Source organism: Macaca fascicularis, chromosome 6, assembly GCF_037993035.2.
Source record: "Macaca fascicularis isolate 582-1 chromosome 6, T2T-MFA8v1.1".
In the NCBI taxonomy this organism is placed as follows: Eukaryota; Metazoa; Chordata; class Mammalia; order Primates; family Cercopithecidae; genus Macaca; species Macaca fascicularis.
Window position 1 is genome coordinate 119,582,618 of NC_088380.1, and position 23,721 is coordinate 119,606,338.

The following is a 23,721-nucleotide window of genomic DNA, read 5'->3' on the forward strand; positions in this document are numbered from 1 at the left end:
CCAAGGCTGAGAGGCAGATCTGAGGAGGAGAAGGCTTTTACAGCACACAGGCTGAACGGACAAGAGTGAAAACAAGATACCCTGGTAAGAAAACATCTCGTGTGCCAGACTGGAAACCTGGTCATCCAGATGGGGTTTTATGGCAATACCAGAGCCAACAAACTGCAATCAGTGTTCACCGAAGTCGGGGGAACGAAATCAGACCAGATGGAAGCTATACATACAGTAAAGGTGGGGTGGCATGGAGCCCTGGTTTTGTTCCAAACAGAAGAAAGTTAAGAGAAGACACACTGAGAGAGCCAGAGTTGGGTGACAAGGGCTGGCCAGGTAAGGGGAGGTTGGGTTGGGGACAGTGTCATGACCCAGAACCAGTGACTGAAGTGTCACAGGGCACCTTCCCCGGGATGGCTGCTTCTCCTTAAGGACAGCCCGTGGCTTAGCCTCTTCCTCCTCCCTTAGCGACACCTGATCTTTTCAGTCTGGATGCCTGCGCCGGATCTTTTCAGTCTGGATGCCTGCGCCCACAGTTTTGGTGTCCGGCAGCCTCCTTTTTTCAAGGGAGAAATACTGCTGAAAATGCTGGTAAGACTCCCCCAGCTGACCTCAACATCAGCTCGGCTGTTTTTTAATACCTTCCAAAAAGGTGTTCGTTTCCATTTGATTTTTTCAAATAAAAACCTCAGGAATCATTTCATCAAAGTACATAACAGAAACCCAAACTGCAGCCCCGAGGTGTGTATATTGTAACCCCTCATGAAGTGATGACCCCAGTTTCTAAGCTATATTTACAGTATCATTATGTTATTTTCCTTTTTCCTTTACCTCTGTAAGTTTGTGCTTGGCTCCATCCATCTGGGTCTTGATTAGAAATCCATGCTAACCAACTTAAGGCGGATTATTGGAAATCCATCCTGACTGACAGAATAAATGAAGTCTCTTTATGTTTAGTCAGCACAACCTGCATCTTCCTTGTGCCAGCAAAGGCCTCTGAGGTTTGGGGAATTTGAAAAACTTAGGGGCTTAGCTTACAGATACAATATCCAAATGGCTCCCATTGGAAACAGGGAGTGGATTTCCATCCCCTGTTTCTGGCACAGTTGTCACTAGGATTTGTTAAGGGCATTTTTCTACGCAGTGTTTCTCTTCCCGCCCCAAGCAGAGCAATTACCATTTACCTACATGGCCAGAGGCTCTGGCAGAGTAAAAACTGAGCTATTACAACTTGGAAGGAAAGACAAAAAGTGACAGTCAATCAGGAAGGTAGTGAAGTTCAGTGAAGTTCCCCACAAGGCAACCTTCCATCCACCATCAGCTTGGAGGCCATCCTATAAACAGGCCCGCTGGATCAAGTTAGCTGACTGAAAATACACAGTAGCCTTCCCCTCCCACCCTAAATACCCAGAAATGACAGGAAAGACATTTTTTAAAACCTCTGAGCATCTTAGAAAGGAGTGCTCTTTGTATATCAGAAACCATGCGCAATCATAACAAATGAAAGGCAGATGTTTTCTTCTTCCTGAAAAGAAAACCGCAACTCAAAATGCATGCAGAAAAATACTCTGCAAAAGGAAGAAGGGGATTCAGAGGTGCTCCAACCAGAGGTGTTGGCTACCAGCACAGGAGGGGACCAGATGCTTGGGTCAGATACGCAGACTAGAGGGCTGTTATTAGCCAGGAGACACAGAAAGCCCAGGAGACAGCTTCTGATACGACCCAGCTGACAGCACTTTGAAGGACCTGGCTACATTTTCTGGGTGGCAGGCTGTAATAAGTAGAATCAGAACTCTCAAACAGGACGGCTGGGCGTGGTGGCTCACCCCTGTAATCACAGCACATTGTGAGGCCGAGGCAGGTGGATCACCTGAGGTCAGGAGTTCAAGACCAGCCTGGCCAACATGGTGAAAGTCCATCTCTACTAAAAAATACAAAAAATTAGCCAGGCGTGGTGGTGCGTGCCTGTAGTCCCAGCTAACTTGGGAGGCTGAGGCAGGAGAATTGCTTGAACCTGGGAGACAGAGGTTGCAGTGAGTCGAGATCGTACCACTGCACTCCAGCCTGGGAGACAGAGGGAGACTCTGTCTCAAAAACAAACAACAACAACAAAAAACAAAAACAAATCTCAAACAGGTGACCTAGGAATTCAAAATACAAGAATGAACACACAAACAAGAACCACTGAATAGTTAAAGAAAGCAAACACCAAGAAAAAGTCACAAAACTCAACTATGAAAAGAATTACATGTGAAGAAACAGAATTAATACAGCAGACAAAAAAGATGAAGGAATTTAAGAGCCGGGCATGGTAGTGCATGCCTGTAATCCCAACATTTTGGGAGGCCAAGACGGGAAGATCACTTGAGCCCAGGAGTTTGAGACCAGCCTGGACAACATAAGGAGACCCTGTCTCAAAAAAAAAAAAAACATTAGCCAGGTGTGGGGGCATGCACCTGTGGTCCTAGCAATACTTGGGAGGCTGGAGTGGGAGGATCACTTGAGCCTGGGAGATTGAGGCTGCAGTGAGCTGTGATTGCGTCACTGCACTCCAGCCTGGGCAACAGAGAGAGACCCTCTCCCCCCGCCCAAAAAAAAATAAATTAAGCATTATAAAAATCCTCAAAGAGATGCCTATCACTAAAAAAGAGATGACAGATTTAATCACCAAAATAAAAAACTCAACATATATCTCAACATATAGGTCAAACCTCACAATGAACCTAACTAAAGAATAAATTAGTGAACTGGAAAACTGAGCCAAAAAATTCTCTCTCTCCAGGACGGCAACTATGCAACAGGGCAGCCACTAGCCACATGTGGCTCTTGAGCACTTGAAATGTCTGAAGTTGAGATATGCTGAGGTGTAAAATACATACCAGGTTTTGAAAACTTAGTTAAAAAAAGATAAAAGATTTCATTAGTAGTTTTAGAAAATATTGACTATACGTTAAAATAATTTAGACATACTGTGTTAAATAAAACGTTACTAAAGTGAATTGCAGCTGTCTTTGTTCCTTTTTAATGTGGCTACTGGGAAATTTAAAATTACATATGTGGTTCACATTACATTTCTACTGGACAATGCTGCTCTAGAACCCGGAGCCAAAGGAGTGACGGAAAGTAGGTATGAAAAGTGAAGATGCGGAAGACAGAGCTGGATGAATCAGCATCTGTTTCTCCTTGCAGAAGGAGATAAAGAACTGCGGGGCGGTGAGGGGAAAGAAACACTGAAATCATAGAGGAAAACTTCCCAGAACTAAAGAAATAGGCGAGGCTTTTTCCTGCTTCCAGTGCTGAAGGAGAGGACTCCTGCTGAAGCTGGAAACAAGGTAAGAGTGCCTGTTTTCACTTCACTAGTGAACACTGTCCCGGAGTTTCCAGCCAATGCAACAATATAGCAGAAAAGGAAAGGAACAGGCATTTCCTTATTCACAGCGATGACTGCCTAAGTGCTGTCTCTTAAGTGCTCTCTCTTCTCAGTGTTTTGAAAGGCCGGGCACCAACAGGCCTTCGCCATTTCTGGCTTCCAAGACATGGGTAAAGCGGAACACATCAGCACCTTCTCCTTTCAGGAGCTGCCAAGAGAACTCAGAACAAGCCTCCATGCCAAGGATAAACACCGGTTGGGGTGGGGAAAGGGTGCTTACCGACGGATGGCGTTGGTGAATTCCGCAGCCAGCTCACTCTCGCTGCATGTCGTCCTGAGTTCAGCTAGGGACAGAGCTGGGGAGGCAGCATCGGCACACTCCTGACAACAGCAAACACATTCCGGTTAGACCCGAATCCAAGCTGGACAGCAAGCACATTCCTGTCAGACTGGAATCCAAGCTGGCAGCACCCTGGAAACCTGCGGCAGAGCGCGGTAGGTGGCTTGTGCAGTGATGGCAGCAGGGTGGGTGCCGGGTGGCACCCTCAGATCACGCTAAAGGGGAAAACGTGGCAGCAAGCCAAACAGCCCCCTCTGCTCCCGGACCGCTGGTTCCTTTTGCAGGCTGGCCAGCACAGTGGGGATGACACCCAGCATGCTCTGAGCGCACACCGATGCCAGGCACTGGTCTAAGCACGCCATATGCAGTCAATCATTTAATCATCACAAATACTCTCTGAGGCAGGAACTATCATTATCTCCATTTTACCAAGGAGGAAATGAAGGCACAGGGGAGTTATGCTGCCCAGTCACCAGCTGGGAAATGGGGGAACCAGGATTCAAACCCAAGCTGTGTGGCCCCAGATCAATCTCTTGACCACTAGGTAAAGCCTCTCGTAATCATATAAGACAAGTGAGAAATAGCCGGGAATATCCCTGGTGCCCCATCCCACGTCTCCCTGGGAGAAAAGCAATCTCCTTTAGATTTAGGAGCTTTACTGGGTTCAGTGTAATCATCAAGAAAACTCAGCAGAGGAGGAGGAAAACAGAAGTGCACCCCACCCCATGGATGAGCATTAGACAGGGACCTTGACATCATCTAAAGCAAACCCTCCCACCCTGCAGATGAGGAAACTCAAGAGCCAGAGCTCCAAATCCTAGAGCTAAGACCATTCAAACAGTGACCGTGCCTGAGTGCTCTACGGTCCATGCACACAGAGGGCAGCAGCCTCACTATATAGTAACGTGGCCGGGGGAAGGCATTCATCGGATGATCTCTCAACGGACACAAGGAGCTGCCGAGCTACAGGCCTGAGAATAAACAGCTTGCGATCTGTTGCAGGAGATGGAATGTAAACAGAATTTTTTTTTTTTTTTTAAATGTGAGATGGAGTTTTGCTCTTGTTGCCCAGGCTGGAGTGCAATGGCGCAATCTCAGCTTACTGCAACTTCTGCCTCCCGGGTTCAAGCAATTCTCCCACCTCAGCCTCCCAAGTAGCTGGGATTAAAGGCACACGCCATCACGCCCGGCTAATTTTGTATTTTTAGTAGAGACGGGGTTTCTCCATGTTGGTCAGGCTGGTCTCGAACTCCCAACCTCAGGTGATCCAGCCACCTCAGCCTCCCAAAGTGCTGGATCACACCGCACCTGGCCGTAAACAGGAAATGTTATAAGATGTGAGCTACAGAGAGGCACGGATTCAGTGCTGGAAGTCCAGGCACATGGTCTCCCCAGGCAGTTCCTTGGCAGTGGCACTGCCAACACCTGAGTGCTCTTCCCTCTGCCATGCCTTCTGCCTGGGCCGCCTTCCACCTCCTGTCTACCTACCTGTGCTCAGAGACCCAAGTCCCCTGTCCACCCTTGGAATATGTTGATATTCCCACAATATCCTCACTTTTTGTATATCCATTCCCATTTGATGTTAACATTTCATGAGACTCCTTCAAGACAGGGACTGCTCTGTCTCATCCACGGTGCCTCTCTCTGAATATACTTGGCAGTATCTGGTGCACACAGACAAGAATTTCAGAAACCTAATACAGCTTGGATAAGATTTGGAATCCAGCTGTCCTAGCTGGAGGGAAGCTTTTTAAAGAAGCATAAGCACCCACCCGGTAGAGCAAGAAAGAATGTTCGAGACCCAAATGTGGCCCACCAGCTGCTTCTGATGACCCACAGGATAAGAACGATTTTCCTGTTTTTAAACTCATATAAAAAAGTCAAAAGAAGAGTATTTTGTGACAGGTAGAAATTACATGAAATTCAAATGTCAGCATCCATACATACAGTGTTCCTAGAGGCCAGGCACGGTGGCTCACGCCTGTAATCCCAGCACTTTGGGAGGCTGAGGCAGGTGGATCACTTGAGGTCTGGAGTTTGAGACCAGCCTGACCAACATGGTGAAACCCCATCTCTACTAAAAATACAAAATTACCCAGGCATGGTGGCGCACACCTGTAGTCCCAGATACTTGGGAGGCTGAGGCAGGAGAATCACTTGAACCGGGGAGGTGGAGGCTGTAGTGAGCCAAGATCGCACCATTGCACTCCAGCCTGGGCAACAAGAGTGAGACTCCACCTCAAAAAAAAAAAAAATAAAATAAAATAAAAATAAATAAATAAATAATTAAATAAAGTGTTACTAGAACACAGCCATGGCCACTGGTCTCCCTGTTGCCTCTGCTTTTGCGCTAGCATTGGACACTAGCAAAGCTGAGTGGCTGCAGCCACACCCAAGCGACCCACAAGCCTACAACATTTACTGTGTGACCCTCCACAGAAAAGTGCTGACCCCTCCTCGAGACGCTCGCCTCATCCAGCAACAGGTGAGCCCAGAGGAGTAGCCCAGATGGGAGATTTTATTCAAACAGTAAATGGATCTAGTATTTGAAAGGCAAGATAATCAGCTCACTCTTACTTCATTACCTGAAAAACACAACGTACTCTTATAAAGGTTCTTACTGTAGTGTTAAAAAAAAAAATCATCTGGCCTTTGCCATCAGAGAAATTTTCTTACTTTCTTTCTTTCTTTTTTGAGCCAGGCTGCGGTGCAGTGGCGCAATCTTGGGTCACTACAACCTCCGCCTCCCAGGTTCAAGGCAGTTCTTGTGCCTCAGTCTCCCAAGTAGCTGGGATTACAGGTGCCCACCACCATGCGCAGCTAATTTTTGTATTTTTAGTAGAGATGGGGTTTCCCCATGTTGGTCATGCTGGGCTTGAACTCCTGACCTCAAGTGATCCACCCGCCTCGGGCTCCCAAAGTACTGGGATTATAGGCATGAGCTGCGTCCGGCCAAATTTCCTTACTTTGAAGCCACTCCACATAACAGTGTTTCACCCAGTCAAAATAAATATGAGGAACTAGGGGAAAATGCTCAGTTCATGGGCCTTCTGGCAAGAACCTGGTAACTCCATTTCCACCACACCCTAAGAACACACACAAACACTAATGTTCTGTCTCTTCGGCTGTGTCCCTAACTGACTGCTAGCAAATTCAAAAGGCAAAAAAAAAAAAAAAAAAAAAAGAGAGAGAGAGATTTTGAAGGTGTTTGTATGGAACAGAGAACCTCATCTTCCCGAGCCCCAGACACTTCCATGTGAACCCAGATACAGCACTGCGTGGCTGCACAGTGACTCACCTCCCCCAGCCTTGGGCAGACGGCGTCACAGTGCACTTGGCATAGTGACTTCTCTAAAGCCCTAACTGTATCACATCACCCCTTGCTGAGGACCCTTCCACGATTCCGCACGGTCCTCAAGATAACTCCAGCCAGTGCATCAACTCCACTCCCGCTCCGGGCCGTTGCACATGCTGTCCCATCAGCCTGGGGGCACCTCTTCTCTCCCCTGATGCTCCACCTGCCCCTCTTCAACAGGCTACCTCCCACTATCCACTGGGGCTCAGCTCCGAAGTTCGTTCCTTCCAGAAAACCTGTCCTGAATCTCCAAAGTGGACATTTGTGTCTGGCTTGTGTCCTCCCATGATGCCAATAATTGATCCTTGCACTGGGGACATTCTCTCATTGCTCTGTGATCATCTGTTTGCCCACCAGTCTCCCCCTAAGAATGTTAATTCCTGGAGGACAGACTTTGCCTGTCTACCACAGAGCTGCCTCTAGCACCCTGCCTTGGTCCTGGCACGCTGTGAGTGCCAAATCGCATTTATCAACTGAATGGATAAATAAAAAGCAGCCAGGGTCTTGGGAGGGCTGGCCTGGCCGGGTGCCACAGCTGTGTCCTGCCTTGGCTCCTCAGCAAGTGGGAGGTGGGGAAAGGTGTAGCTGTGGTCATTTGTGAATCATACTGCAGAGTTCTCAACTACATAGGGAGTGACAATTCACTGTCACATGACATCAGCACTGTTCCTTCTTCCCCAGGTACATGGCTCTCCTGGAGACGATCCTGCACTTGTGCTATGGGAAGCCGCTTATTAGACTAGCAAGTTGGCATATGTCTGCGAGTCCTGGGTCTGAAACAAATGGGGGTCAAGAGAAGCTTGCATTTATTAGGAATAGAAAAATATGATGCACAGAATATAGAGGACCCTTGGACAAGGGATATAATTCTTTAGAGTCCACAGTTATTTTTTTTCCAATGCAGTATTTGGAAAATTCTGAAATACAGGATAATGGAATGAACTTGAATTCCAGAAAAAAACACCTGGGGGCTGATAAGAGAGTGAGTTTGCAAAATTCTATCACCAGACAGCCCACTTTCAGATGATGTAGACTTCGTAACCCAAGGCTTCCTTCCTCCTCCTCTGCCCGCAGGCTGCTTCCTGCTTACCACCCTGTGACGGCAGCAATGCCAGCAGGAAGGAGTCAAGGAGGAAATGCAGTGGAAGGAAGAGAGCCCGTTAGTGCATCTGGGCTAAGTCCCAATTCTGCCATTTCTCAGCTGTGAGACTCCTGACTTCTGTGAGCCTGATTTCTCTCATGTAAATGGGGATAACCTTCTTTCCTCAGACCTGTAAGGCTTAAGGGCGACAATAAATGCAACCATTGGAACAGAAGTACTGCAGCTCCCCCTTCACTGCAGTTTTGCTTTCTGAGGTTTCAGTTACTCAAGGTCAACTATGGTGTGAAAATATTCAATGGGAAATTCTAGAAATAAACAATAAGTTTTAAATTGTGCACCATTCTGAGCAGCGTGATGAAACTTTGCACTGTCCTGCGCCATCCCACCTGAGCTGCAAATCATTCCTTAGTCCAGCATAGCCACAGTGCAGACACTCCCCACCCATCTGTCATTTAGTAGCTGTCTCGGTTATCAGATCGACTGTCAGTGTCACACTGCTTGTGTTCAAGTAACCCTTATGTCATGTAATAATAGCCCCAAAGTGCAACAGTAATGATGCTGACATATTGTTATAATTGTTCTGTTAATATTTTATTAGTTGTTATTAATCTCTTACTGTGCCTAATTTATAAATTAAACTTCATCACAGGTATGTATATATAGGGGAAAACGCAGAATATATAAGGGTTCAGTATTATCTGTGGTTTCAGGCATCCATGGGGGATTTTGGATCGCATCCCCTGTGGATAAAGGGGGCACTATTGTACCGATAAACTAACAAATGAGGGCTGCCGTGTGACAGAGGATTAGATGAAGGAGGTGAGACCAGTATCAGTGGACAGCTGCAGAGATCACCCCTCTGATGTGACTGTGATATGTGAAAAGGTTTCAACTACTATATAAAGTGAGATTTGGTATTTCTAAAATGTAGATTGGTTTCGTTACACTCAAAATGTCACCTTCTTAGATACCTACGAATGGCCTGCAGTTCCTATGCAAATACAAGAACTGAGGCAGCAGGGTGGTGAGGTGTGGCCAGTGGTCACTGGGCAGTCAGGGAGGCCTGAGCCTAAGGGTGTCCCCAAGCCACTCCGGCCCTACCTTGCTGGGTTTGTCTTTGCCACCGCTGCTAGTGGAGCTGAGGGACCGCATCCGCTGCTCCTTCTGCTCCTCCACCTCGGACTTCAGGTGCTCAATGTGCACCAGGTAGGCCTGCTCCTGGGCCTCCCGCGTGCTCAGCTTCAGCTCCAGGGCCTTCTTCTCTTTCTCCAGTAGATAGAGCTGGGCCTTCAGCTCGGCCATCTCCTCCTACAGAGCAAGGAGCACAGAGCACATGAGGCACCCACGATCTGAGAGCAGGGCTGGCTGCTGCCAAGTGGGTGGGTGGGGGTCCCCGGCTATGACCCACAGGCCCGCGGTACAGTTATCACTTTGAAGTTGGCAGTAAGATGAGTGGGAGGAGACATGGCACCTGTCACCACACTTCTGAAGGAATGACGTGTGGATAAGGTCATGCACTTTGTCAGTCTATGGACTAGACCTGAGACAAAAGGGTAGAAGTTACAGGCAAGTAGATTGTTGTTCAATATAGGAAAAACCTTTCTAACAAATAGAGCCCCCACACAGGCACATGGGCCTCAATGGAAACCCATTCTCTGGTCTGCAGAGACTGGGCTGCACCTGCCAGAGGCTGTAAAGTCACCTATCCATGGAAGACTTCTTCTGGCCAAGTCCCTTCCAATTCCCATTTTGGTTTCCACAGCACCAACCACGTATTTAACCACTCCCACGGCACCTTCGTTGCCCTGCAGCTGGGCCAGGCAGGCGGCAAATGCCTGCAGCAGCATCAACCTCTGGCTCTTGCCTACTTCTCAGGGCCCAAATGAAATCAACAGAAACAGCATCCTTCACAGGTGACTGCTCATCAGACAACTTCTAAAAGTATCCTAAGAACTCAAATGAGAGTGATGAGTGGAGAGTAAGAAGTGAATCCAAAATAGGACCGTGCCATCCTGGGACCAGGAGCCAATAACAATGGCAGCCACTAGCCTTTACTGAGCATGTGGCACTGTGCTAAGTGTTCACATGACATGGCTCATTTCATCTTCCCAAGCTGGGGTAGGTATTGCGACTATCTCCATTGACAGATGGGAAACTGAGGCACACAGAGGGAAATCCCCCTACCCATGGCTACTGGGTAAGCTGTGGAGCCAGAGACTGCAGCTGAGCTGTCTGGCTCAGGGCTATACCGCCTCCCTCCCTTTCAAGGTGAGCCCATGCATGATTCTTGTCCCCACACTTCTGCTGGAGGGTGACTCCACCAGCCCACGGCCACCAGGTACAGCCTTCCCAGCCCACCTTGAGACGAACTCACCTGAGGTTAGTTCAGATTCTGGCCACCCCTGAAGTGACCCTTCTGAGGTAATTAGTCCCAGGCCTGGTGCACTCTCCTGGGTAAGTTGGACTGGTGGGTAGATGTTTTCACTCTCCAGTGTGGGGAAATAGCTAGAGGGCACCCCTCAAGAGGGACGTTAGTCAATGTGCTCAGTAAACTACTCAGAACACACCAACCTTCTTTCCCCTAAATATCAGACAGAAATGCCAGAATGAAAGGTATGCCACGCCCAGAACCTTCGGATCTTTTGCCATTGGAAGCAGGATTCTGAAGGTTCTGGCAACACTGCATACTGAGCTCACGCGATGGTTGCTTCCAGAACAAACATACAAGTGCATGCTTGAAAGAAGGAAAGAGAAACCCATGGGTGCCAGAAATGAAGCGGGAACTCTGCCACAGGGAACGGCAAGGAGGGCACACACTGGCCAGCAAGGCGCCAGACTGTCCTCGGGCCCTCCACCTGGGGGCTTAGTGTTACCCAAGGCCAGGGCGTGGCCTCTGAGGCAGAGAGCCACAGCTCAGACCCCTATGGGCGCAGGATTCTCAATAGGCTGCCCAGAATAAGACACTAGAAAACTTCCTTTCTGGAGATGTGGCAAGTAAACTTGTCATCTCTCAGGCTCTGGGTGGGAAAAGAAAATCTCTTTCGAGGAATTAAACCTCAAGCTCGTGTCATGTGTAGGTGTGGTATAGGAATCCTGAGTCAAGAACCTAACAAAAACCAGTCCCAAACCTCAGAAAATGATGAGTCCCAACAGATCTAAACACAGAACCACTCTGTAGGGACATCTGCAACCCAGGATCCACAGGGCCCCACAGAAGACGTTTCCACGGAGGATGAGCTGGTGCTTGCATTCTCTCCCCCTGCCCCCACCACTGAGGAAATGAGGACGAATCAGCGCAGATGCAAAAAGTAAGAGTCAGCATTTACAAGAAGCGGAAATAACAATGTGGAAAACTAGAAAACAAAGATTTAAAACAAAGAGATATAGGAGTCATAATGAAGGGATAATACGTTCAAAAAGGAAGAGAAGGCCAGGCCTGGTGCCTCACACCTGTAATCCCAGCACTTTGGGAGGCTGAGGTGCGTGGATGACTTGAGCCAGGAGTTTGAGACTGGCCGGGGCAACAGAGTGAGACCCCATTTCTACAAAAAAAAAAAAACTTAAAAAATCAGCTGGGTAGGGCAGTGCATTCCTGTAGTCCCAGCTACTTGGGAGGCTGAGGCAGAAGGATCACTTCCAGCCCCAGGGCGAGGCTATAATGAGCCATGACTGCATCACTGCACTCCAGCCTGGGCAACACAGTGAGACCCTGTTTCAAAACAGCAAACAAACAAACAACAACAAAAAGAAGAATGGACTTGAAAAGGAGCCAAGCAGATCATCTAGAAACAAAAGGTATGACAAAAACAGAAACTTGAATTTCTCAGCAATTGGATCCTAGAAAATGGTGAAAATCCAACATAACCTGCTGGATAATGGATTTGGTATGGGTAAGCACACATCCCCAAGCAGACTGCGAGAGACTCAGAGGAAAAGGAGACAACTCTGATGTTTGGCCTTCAAGAAAGTCACAGGGAACCAAGCCAGAATGCTAGTAATGGCTGCCCTGGATCATAATATTATGGATTGTTCTCCTCCCAGCTTTTCTACTTTTTTAGAAAATTTCTAAGATCAGTACACATTTTATTTTCAAGTGGCAAAGGGAGTATTAGAACTTTTATTCCAACAAAAATGTCTTTCTTGGCTAGAATACCAGTAAATTTATCACCCTACATATTGGCCAATTTTAAAAAGGAAATCCTTAGTGTTTGGCCAAAAGAAACAATGTTTGGAATAAATGATGGAAGGGGGGCCTCAGGGCTTGTGCCACAGCGTGCAAGAGTGTGCAAAGAGGGCTCCCGGTTGGATGATGGACCCAAGGCCGGCTCATAGGCAACGAGAGGTGGAATCAGCCAAAGCAGCGTGAGGATTCTCCAGAGAGAGGCTGGGATGGGAGCTGGGTGGCTGGATGAAGATGAGCCAGTTTGGAAATCACAGGGGTGGGGGTGGGAGGTGAGATTCCTGCATCTGTTACCACTGCCTAGTGTCTTCCCAAACTTCACCCAAATTCTAGCTCAAGAAGCTCCCAAGGACAGGGCTGTGCTGAGTGGGTCACCCCTGAGGGCGTCAGGATGGCTGCTGCCGCCAGCTCCCCTCCACTTTACAGAGACAGTGCAACCAGGGGGTTGTTTTTCACCCTGCTGCGGACAGTACTGATCCCAAACGGAGCCATTAACTCAGCACTGCCACGACCCGCTCTGGCTTGCTAGACTCCAGTTCCTGACCATGACCTGGCTTCTGCCAGAGAACAACCCCCTCCCATCTTCACTTCTGGGAGCCACGGGCATGGCAGAATCTGAGGCCGCGCAAATTCAGGCCTTTGCTCGAAGGAGAGTGGCATGTGGAAAGCAAGTTAGGGCCGGCAGCAGAATCGTGTGCTGACCCTAGATCTGCAGGAGCAGCCCCAGGCAAGTTCCCACTTGTGCTGTGGTCTGAGACGCAGGGTGCAGTGACATGGAACCACGCTCCCAGCAGGCTGTTCTTCTGTTCCCACTCCACCTGTGTGCGCCGCAGTACAGTCCTGACACTAACTACATGGAGTTCGTGCATACCTCACAGGTCAAGGGCAGAGTCTTCCACAGGCTGCCCTCCCTTCAGATGCTGCCCCAAGTCTCCAGCAGGATGGGCCCCCGACCACTTATACTTCTGACTGCCTTGTCTACAAATTCGGGGGAACCCACAACCCCTCTGAGGGTCAGTAATTTGCTAAAACATCTTGCGGAATGAAGGAAAGCACTATCCTTATGATTATTGTTCTATTATAAGAGGGTACAAGCAAGGCAAAGGCTGAGAGTCCCAAATGCAGATTTTCTGGGCCCTCTCCCCACTGAATCAGGGTGTGTCGCCCTCCTGGCACATCAGTGTGTTCACCATCCAGGAAGCTTCTCTGAGCTTCAGGTCCAGAGTTTTTATTAAGGCTCCATTACACAGGTATGACTGATGAAATCACTGGCCACAGGATGGAACTCAATCTCTGGCTCTCTTCCCCTCCCCGGAGGTCAGGTGGCTGAAAGTCCCAATCCTCCATCACACACCTGGTCCTTCTGATGACCAGCCCACATTCTGAAGCTGTCTAGGGCTCACCATAAGTCACCTCATCAGCATCACAAAGACGCCCCTAGCACAGCAAGAAATTCCAAGGGTTTCTGAAACTCTGTCGCAGAACCAAGGACAAATATCAGATATGCTCTTACTTATACCAGAGCTGCCTTCTGAAAGCAGGTACCAGGTGAAGGGCTGATGCCTGGCACTCTACACCAGAAACAGGCAAAGTGGTGTCCTGCTGTAGGGATGGCAGTTTAGCCACTTCCCAGTAGGGGACACCAGCTTTCTAAGAAAGCTCCCTACTGTAGAAACGCCAGCAGGAAGACATCTCCACCAGCAGCTGAAAGGCCCAGTGTTTCAGATCCACTGAAACACTGACCTCAACAGCACTGTACACCTTCACTGGAGGGCACTATGGTCTGAGCAGGCTCAACATTGCACCAAAGGTACAGGATGTCAGGAAATCAGGGCTCTCTGCCAAACTCTACAACTGGACTCACCCTGTTCTCCCCCTGCCGGGAGTTAACACCAGCATCAGCAACCCAAGACATACTTCCAAGCATTCTTGAGATTAGGGGTCAATTTAGATGGACAGAGGCTCCACCCTGCAGAGGTCTGACCTGGCTTCTCTTAGATGAAGGGCTCCAAAGTTGGGCTGGGACACCCTGAGAAATCCCTTAGAATTCAACTCCCCTGTCCAGAAACACCCAGCCCAAGTGATCCCCAGACATAGTGAAACCAGCTCTGTCTACAAACAAGGATCTGGCTCTTCTCTGGGCAGAGGTGACTCAACAGGAGGGGTTGATTCCTCCTCATCTGCTGGACCTGCTTTCAGAGGTCGATTAGATTTCCTCCTGGTGGCAGCCTCGTGCACGGGACCCACCCACCACATACCTTCATGGCCATGAGTTCCTGCATCAGCACTGCGTTTTCCAGGTCCAGCCTCTGGCTGTCTCCCCGGGGCTTGACGTCATAGCTAAGAGGATCAATGTGGATGCTTTCCAGCTCCAGCATGGTCAGCTTGACCGCAGCCCTGTCATTCTTGAGCTGCTGGATATAATCCTTCAGCCTCTGCTCGTCTTCTTTAGTGAACTCAGTGTCGCAACTACTGGCTGTGGAGCTGGTTGTGCTGAGGAAGAAGAAAAAAAAAAGATCCACCACCCTGTGGTATTCCAAGTTATGGCGAATAGATCTTTTCTCCTCACTCTTCTCCAAATTCCCTCTCCCCACTGTTATTTACATGGTAATCCAAAAATAAGTATGCATCACAGCATAGGAAAATAACTTTTAGGAGAGAATTAAGTATGAAGAATAACAAATGTTTACACTCTTTGACACAACACTGTGGACTCTAGAAATGAATTTCTAAGGAATTAATTCCACAGAAGCAAAAAGATACACATACAAAGGAATGTAATCTAAAATACAGTTTAGTGAATTATCACACCTATCAAAAGGAGGGCAATCATGTGGACATTACAGCGATCATTGTAATATGTGAAATTATAGTGATATTGACAATGGTGGTGATATTTTGAGGAAATAGGTTAAAAGATAATATATATGTAATAAAAAAGATATTCATGTGGTCAGAACTTAAAAAAGGGGTATTTAAGGCAACAGAAGTTGAAGCACAAAACACCTATGGCGTGATCCACAGATGCATGTCACACCCTCACACGTGCGTGCAGGTATCCCAGGCTGTGGCAGCTGTCCCTGCGGAACAGCACTGAAGGGGGCTGTTTTGCGGTGATTACTTCTGTTGTTTGCAACATGTACCATGAAAAACACAGGGGTGCACAACACAGCAATAATCACTTTGGGAGTGGGGTACCCCTAGGCCTCCACAGCATAGTCTGAGAATAGTGTCCACTATAGGGACTCCGGCTGGCCCAAGGGCCCTTGGCAGCCCAAGATGAATTGTGACCGGGCAGGGAGCCCCCAGTTGAACCCCAGGCCTGTGGTGGCCCGGGAATGTTTCTAGGGGACCAAACCATCGTGAAACGGGGAATGCCACTGGAAAACGGAGGCCACGGCTCTCAAGTGGGCTCTGGCCTTTTCCAGCAGTGGGCAGGCTGCTCCCGTGCCTCTGAATAAGGCCCACTCCACTCGGTCGAGGACTCTGAGGCCAGTGTGCACCAACAGCAGTTTCTCTGCACTTGCACTGGGCCTCCCTAGGCTTGACTTGTCCCTCATGGAACTGGTCTGAAGATGGCAGAGGAACAAGCAGAGGCCTACTGACCTCGCATCAAAACAGGCCAGGCTGTGTTGTCATGCCTGTTGCTACAGATTTGGAAAGTGAAGCTCACAGACATTAGTGGTCAGCCGAATCATGCGGCTGGAAAGAGGTGCAACTAGACTTGGGCGCAGCCTCATCCCACAGCCCTGTCCTTGTCCCCAGAATCCTGTAGTTAGAAGCTATGCCAGGGGCCAGGAGTGATCTCCACAGGCTGCCAGATGCCACAAATCCAGGTCTGCACTCCTCGTCTCACACTGCAAAAGGGTAACAGCCAGGACCCCAACTCAGCAGGTGTAGTCCCCACAGCCTAGACGTGAGTGAGGGCAGGCCCATTCTTGTACATGGCACATTGCTACGAAAACAAGGCTTCCGGGGAGAGAAAAGCTGAAGAGAGATGGTGGCTGGAGCCTTGCTGTTCACAGAAGGAACAGGCTACCCTAGGGCTTGGGGTAGTCTTCAAGTCAGAGAACCCCTTCTAGGATGGGAAACCCCTGAGCAACAGAAACCCTTTGGGGCTGTGTCTCACTCCCTCTGTCCCATCAGGATGGGTGGGAAGTCCCTTGGAGATAAGGCGAGCAAGATCAGCCTGACCATTCAACACCACCTCTTCAGAGGCTGTGCCCGGTAAGTTTCCGTGTCAGCTGGGCTGGGCTCTGTGCACAGTTGCTTGGTCAACCACTAGGTTAGGCATTGCTGTGCAGGTGTTTGTTACATGTGATTACCATTAAAATCAAGACACTGCAGGGTGACTGTTTCCATGCGGTGAGAGAACCTCATCTAATCAGAGAGGCCTTAAGGGAAAAGAAAGATCCCCCAAGAGGGAAGAAATTCTTCCTCCAGATAGCTTTCAGACTCCAGACAGCTTTCAGACTCAAGACTGCAACATCAACTCTTCCCTGGGTCTCTAGCCGGAGCTGCAGACTTCAGATTTGCCAGCTCCATTATCAAATGGGCCAATTCCTTAAAATAAATCAGTGTTTGTGATTTACTAGATATCTATATCAAGAGATCGATCTTGATCTCTCTCTTTATATCTAGGTATAGATCTCTCCATATAGATCCATCTCCCATTGGTTCTGATTTATGTGCTATCTTTATGTGTGACCCACGTGTCTTATATACTTGGAATATTCCCTGTCTTCTCATCTCTAAAATGAAGGTAATCATAGTATATGCTTCATAAAGTCAGGGTAAGGAATAAATGAGGTAAACTTAGAAGTGTTTGTAATAGCAAAGACATGGAATCAACCTAAATGCCCATCAGTGGTAGGCTGGATAAAGAAAATGTGGCACATATATACTATGAATACTATGTAGCCATAAAAAAAGAATGAGGTCATGTCATTTGCAGAAACATGAATGAAGCTGGAGGCCATTATCCTTAGCAAACTAATGTGGAAACGGAAAACCAAATACACATGTTCTTACTTATAAGTGGGAGCTAAATGATGAGAACACATGAACACATAGAAGGGAACAACAAACAATGGGCCTACTTGAGGGTACAGAATAGGAGGAAGGAGAGGACTGGAAAAAATAACAAATGTGTACTAGGCTTAATACCTGGGTGATAAAATAATCTATACAACAAACCTCCATGACATGAGTTTACTTGTGTAACAACCCTGCATATGTACCCCTGAACTTCAAAGTTAAAAAATATTAGAAGTGTTTAGAACAGTGCCCAGTGCATAGTAAGCACTCAATAAACACAGAAGCTATCATTCATCTGTTCAAGAAATATTGGAGTGCCAACTATGGGGTCCTGGAAAAATCCCTGCCCTCAAGGAACTCATATTCTAATAGAGGAGGCCGGGAAGTGAAATACACAGTCCATGAAAGGGTGAAAAATGAAGCAGGGAAGAGGTGTGGGGAGTGCAGAGTGAGCATGGGTTATTACTTGTGATTGAGCTGCAGGGAAGGCCTGCGTGATCCAGTGACATTAGGGTGGACCTAAGGGAGGCGCGAGAGGGAGCTGCGTGGATGTTTGCAGGACACAGTAAATGCAAAGGCTCTAGGCGGGGAGTGCAGCCAGCAGAACGAGATGGTGGCTGAAGCACAGTCAGGCAGGGGAGAGAAAGGAGGAGATGTGGTCAGAGATGGAGTGCGTGGGAGGGGCCAGGTGCCAGGTGATACAGCGTTTTATAAGGGCTGTGTTTTTCTCTAGGATTAGGATGGAGGCCATTGGGGGTTTTAACAGGGAGGGATGTGATCTGCCTTATTGTTATAACAGGATCCCTTCTGGCCTCTAGGGTGAGGAGAGATGCAGGTAGGCCAGGGCAGAGGCAGGGGTGCACCTCAGGAGCTACAGCAACAATTCCAGGGAGAGATGCTAGCAGCTTGCAGCAAGGTGGGAGCAGGGAAGGCAGGGAGAAGGTTAAAAATGACTACTGATCATCAGCATTACGTTTTCTCAAGCTATATTTTAAAAAGGATGAGGGGGAGAAGCAGCAACATCCTGCAGCTGCAACATTTCACGGACTATTCCACAGTGAAACGAGGCAGCTCAAGGGAAATGCAAAGACAGCAAACCGCGCCCACAGCAGAGGGCACTGAGGAGCTGGGCTGTGCATCGCAGGACCATCCAAAGGACTCTCGGCATCTCAGCGAAGGCCTGTCTGCCTGCAACCGGCTCAGTGGCAGGCACGCCTCGCACAAAACCCCCAAGCAGAGCTCACGAGCTCACCTTCACAGATCGTCAACACTGATGTGGAGGGACAGGCATCTAATGTTCCATAGGCGAATGAATGACAAAATTAGAGCAAACTCAAGTACTGGCACTGTTTGCAAAGCATTCCACAGACAGGGCTGAGGGTGGAGATGTGCTCACAGCCTCGGCATGTTTAGACAGCGTGGCGCTGGCAGACAGCAGCGCTTCTCTTCCAGTTACTTGGGAGGTTTCAGGAATGAAATCCTTCCTTGTAAAGCTGGGACACAGGGCGTGGGGTTTACTTACACCTCTAGTCTTTCCTTTCATTAAAAATTATTTTGAAAAATTTCAAACCTGTAGAAAAACACAGAATAACTAACACCTGTGTGTTTACCACCCACGAGACATTGTGGTATATTTTCTTCAGACTACTTTTTGGGAAATATAAATTTATACCCAAAACACCTTTTGTAGACTTTCATTTAAAATAAAAATCACAAAATTCAAAGAGCAGTAAAAGCCAGCATTCTCTAATTACCCTGCAGGAACTGAAGTGATAATATTTTGGCAGATTTTCCATTTAGCAGGACTGGTCTACCCCAGCAGTTCTCCAAGAGGTGTCCTGGGCTAGCTGCACCAGCAGCACCTGGGGACTTGCTAGAAATGCACATTCTGGGGCCTGCTGTCAAGACCTCCAGAGTCATTGACTGGAATCTGAGGTCCAGCAATCTGTGTTTTCATATATCCTCTAGGCAGCTCTGATGCACGCTCAGATGTGAGAAGCACTGGTCTCCCCCTCAGGCTAAGGGGGCATTTGCTCAGTAGCCTGTGAGGTGACTGGATGTGCCCAGGTTTTCTAGGTAGAGGCGACGATGCTCCTGGCTGCCCTCGTGGCTGTCAGGGTCTACGAGCAGGTCTCTGATGTCAGTCAGATCTGGATAAATGTTCCTCCTCTGCCACTTACTTGCTTTATGGCCCAGAGTAAATTACCCAATGTTTCTGGGCTGCAGCAAATAGGAATACTAAGGGTTCCTGCCTCACTAAGTTGTGGAAAGGATACGGCAGGCCCTGAAGCAGACAGCTGGTGCTGCCACACAGTACTTGTCCTGTGGGAGGAGGAGGGACGGGTGGCCACTTTCCTGATGGTTTTGCCAACAGTCCCACAATACCTAACACCCCCAACACCAGACTCAGAGATCCCCTAAGCTGTCGGCCGTCTGCAGGTCATCCAGAATCTCTCCATCCCAGGGAGAACAAAAGCCACCAGTGGTTGACTAGACTTGAGAAATCACCTCGCCCTGTTGGGGAACACGAACGCAGGCAGGCAGAGACTGCCAGGCGCTGCCACCCTTAGGGCCCGGAGCCTGGTCCATGGCAGGCAGGGAAGGCTTTTGTTTTACCCTCTTTGCTATGAGCATAGTTTTCAAAGAGAAAGGAAATAAGAAAAAAAAATAACAAAAGATCTCAGCCCACAGATCTTAACCCTGTTGGAAGCACAGAGCTTTAAAATGCTTTTAGTGGATAAAGTTTAATTTCAAGATAAACCTCACAGCCCCTCTGGCTTCCCTCTCCCGCTTCCCAGGACAGCAGCGGGGAACAGATCAGGCGAGGTTAATTACAATTCTGCTTTGAGCTCTTAACGTTTCACTGCAGAATATGATTATGACAATGGTAGGGGAGGGGAAGCCACTGGCCTTTTCTCTGGCCTCACAGACAAAGGCGCTGGCGGTCTCCCGAGGGCCTGCTGCTAGCTGCTGGGCAAGGGTTAAGTCATCCATTAACTCTCCCGGCTTGGAATGCTGGATGATCTCAGTTGTCAAGGGGGAATCAATCACTTTCTGTGGCTGCATTATTCCTCTCCAGAACGGGAGACTGTCTGTGTTCTCTGAGAGTGACTGTGGGGGAAGGCTAATGACAAAAACCCTAGCCACACGTGTGTGCCTTGCTCTGGCTTCTCGAGGAGCTAGTCTAGGATGTGTGGGTTTCTCCTTTCCGTGATGCTCTGCTGGAGCTCCCGTCACGCTGGCTTTCCTCTGCATCTGTTCATTGCCAGCAGCTCTTCCAGCACACAGCATATGCAGCAGGCCTGTAGTCTGGTGGGAATGTGGGGCTGGCTGGTTTGGGACGGTTCAGGCTGACCCACTCTCCACCTACGCTGTCGACTATGGGAGATGCTGTTCAAACCAGCTACTGATGTCGAACATCTTCTCTTCTGTCCCTCTCCACCATGCCCCAGCTCTGTCCTCAAGACAGCTCCCCAGCCTGCTCATTAGAAGAAAAATTCATTTTTCATAGCCTCCTCAGCTTGCCTTGGCAGAAGGCTAGAAGGACATTTCGTTTATTTTGCCTTAAAAAATCCATGATGGCATTTTCTTGAAGTTTTCATCAACATCTTACTTGGCCCCAGCTGAGATCTGATTTCCATCAAGGAGCAGCTTGTCTTTTTTTTTGAGACGGAGTCTCACTCTGTTGCCCCGGCTGGAAGGCAATAGCATGATCTTAGCTTACCACAACCTCCGCCTCCGGGGTTCAAGCAATTCTTCTGCCTCAGCCTCCTGAGTAGCTGGGACTACAGGCACGCACCACCATGCCTGGCTAATTTTTGTATTCTTAGTAGAGACAGGGTTTCACTACGTTGGCCAGGGTGGTCTCAAACTCCTGACCTCATGATGTGTCCGCCTCGGCCTCCCAAAGTGCCCAGCAGCTCATTTTTAGAAGGAAAGTGCCCTGGGGGTGGGCACCTGTTTTGCTGAGCATTTGAAATTTATCTAAACAAGGGGGGTCAGTCCAGGTGACATTTGGCATTTAAGTCATTCCTAAGTGGCCCCATTTCTTTAAGCAGAAGCTCAAGCCTTGGCAGCTTGCCTGTATCTTTTACTGTTGTGCTAAAAAATACAGTCTTTTTTATTTTTAATAAAATAATAAATACAATCTTTCACTATCATATAAAAAAATACAAAAATTAACCAGGTGTGGTGGTGGGTGCCTGTAATCCCAGCTACTCGGGAGACTGAGGCAGGAGAATCACTTAAACCTGGGAGACGAAGGTTGCGGTGAGCCGAGATCACGCCACTGCACTCCAGCCTGGGCGACAGAGCGAGACTCCATCTCAAAAAAGAAAAAGAAAAGAAAAGAAAAAGAGATGTAGTCATGTTTTTAAAGATGTCGTGTTTTGGTACACTAAGTACCCGCCTTCCAAACTCTTCTGCGGAGACTTATCCCTTTTCTTCTCCAACCCCAAGCTCCTGTGGAAACTGCCTTGGCCTCGTGCTGCTATGGCCACAGAGGATCAGGATAGCCATCAGAGCCCGGCTGGGCAAGATGTTCCTTTCCCACTTGACATCAGGGAAACCAGCCAGCTTTGTGTACAAATGCAGGTGGTGAGCTGGTTGTCTGTCACCTGGGAAAGGCTGCCCCCGAGAACAGGAAAGAGAACACAGGCTGCATGCAAGGGCCACACAGGCCAGACCCGAAGCCTAGTTCTGCTGCTGCTTTGTCTTAGGCAGCCCTCTGCCCGGGTATGCAGCTCATGGGTGTGAGATCTGATATCCTTCCAGTAAGACCCCTTTCCATTTAAGCTAGTTGAGCACATTTCTGTTCTTTGCAACCATGCATCCTAACTAATAAAAAATGCAGTTAAATCTGTGGGAATATACTCCAAACTGTTCCCAATGTCCTATCCAGTGAGAGTCCCAGAATGGAGAACTTTACTATCCCATGCATTTTGCAATGCTAGGATTTTAATTGCTTAGTTTTACAACAAGCATACAGTTCTTTTGAAATCAAGAAGTTAGAGCTCACTAGAAAAAAACCATAAAAAGCATTTCATGTCTATATCTTGTTCTCATAGAACCTAAAAGGTAAGTGATGAGGACATTTGAGGAGGACTGATCATAATGCTGTCACGTCAAGGATGTGTCTGGGCTGAGTCTCTAGAGCTCACTAACACCATTAAGCATTTGTCCCAAGGACTTTGGATAGACTCACCTGATACATGGATGGAAAAGCACCTCTCTTCAGTAAAGATGACTGTTTCAGCCAGATCTAGTCTGACTCTCATTCCTGAAGCTTACTGATGCCTGTTCTAACTAGGTGGCTGTTTCAAAACATTCACCCTTTCAATGGACATTATTTCACTCTCCTCGACCATTTTTTCTGCCCCAATGAAACTTTATCTTAATCCAGACTAGTTCAAAGAGTGAGAGCTGGGCACCTCTTGAGCTCTGCTGCCATCCAGTCCAATTTGGGGATTATATCCCAGAGTGAGTGGCCACACAGGCAGCACCCTGGCTGCCAGGAAGTACCCAGAGGCTCACGGCAAGGCTGCAACCACCATTCTCACAGCTCTCCCCGATCCCCATCTGGTGCCGAGACAAGGGACTCAATTTCAGTCTCTGGGAGTGCAGACTTGCTGTGGCCGATCCTGTCTGGGCGACAGTTCCTTTGTGGACTGAGAGCGATGACTACGCTGCACAGAAGGAGCTGAACCGTGAGGCCTGCTGCAGAGGGTGGGCTTGTCCAAGGATTCTATTTCCACTTCCCAACGCTTTAGTCCTTGTGCCTCTTTGTCATGATATGTTGATAAAGCCATCCAGGCAATCAACCTAGTCACTCTGTCCATAAGACCATTATACTTTCTGATGAGGCCATGGCTATATTTTTCAAAATGAAATAGCACTGATCCTGGGCTCCTGCCAACAGTCAACTGAGGGTTGGCTATCACTTTTATTCTCCTTGCTGGTTAACTAACCCTCTGCTGCTCCTCTCTATAACCATTAACCCTCCTGTCGTTAGGAGCTGCCTATGGGCTGCCAGAAATGCTGCTGGAGGTGCAATACTCAGCGTTCCTTTCCTGAACCCTTGAGGAGCAACTGATGGACACTCTGATTAGACCTCTTTAAGCTGGGTGGTTACAGTGGGGGGAAAGGGATTTGCTGGGCCACATAAAGCTCCAACTCAGAAAGATCCTTTTCTTTATTTTCATAAACTTGACATGGGGGAATGTTTGAGCCAGAATGGCAAGATTTACAAACAAAATTACTATAATTATCATAATTATGAAAGCAGTCTGGTGGTTTGGGACTTTATTCTAAACCCACGTTTAACATAAAGCAGTCTAATTGCATCAGG

The 23,721-nt window shown here is 48.2% G+C and overlaps 1 protein-coding gene across 6 annotated transcripts in view; it reads right to left on the bottom strand.

Annotated features, from left to right (window-relative positions):
* MCC (MCC regulator of WNT signaling pathway) overlaps positions 1-23,721 on the bottom strand; it is a 475,249-nt gene that overhangs the window by 19,214 nt on the left and 432,314 nt on the right. For all 6 annotated transcript variants that reach the window (XM_005557529.5, XM_005557531.5, XM_073994065.1 and 3 more), the window contains 3 exons: positions 14,597-14,831; positions 9,260-9,466; positions 3,642-3,742 (listed from right to left, as the gene is read on the bottom strand). In XM_005557529.5, coding sequence (XP_005557586.2) covers positions 3,642-3,742; positions 9,260-9,466; positions 14,597-14,831 — 543 coding nt within the window. The remainder of the gene's footprint in view (positions 1-3,641; positions 3,743-9,259; positions 9,467-14,596; positions 14,832-23,721) is intronic.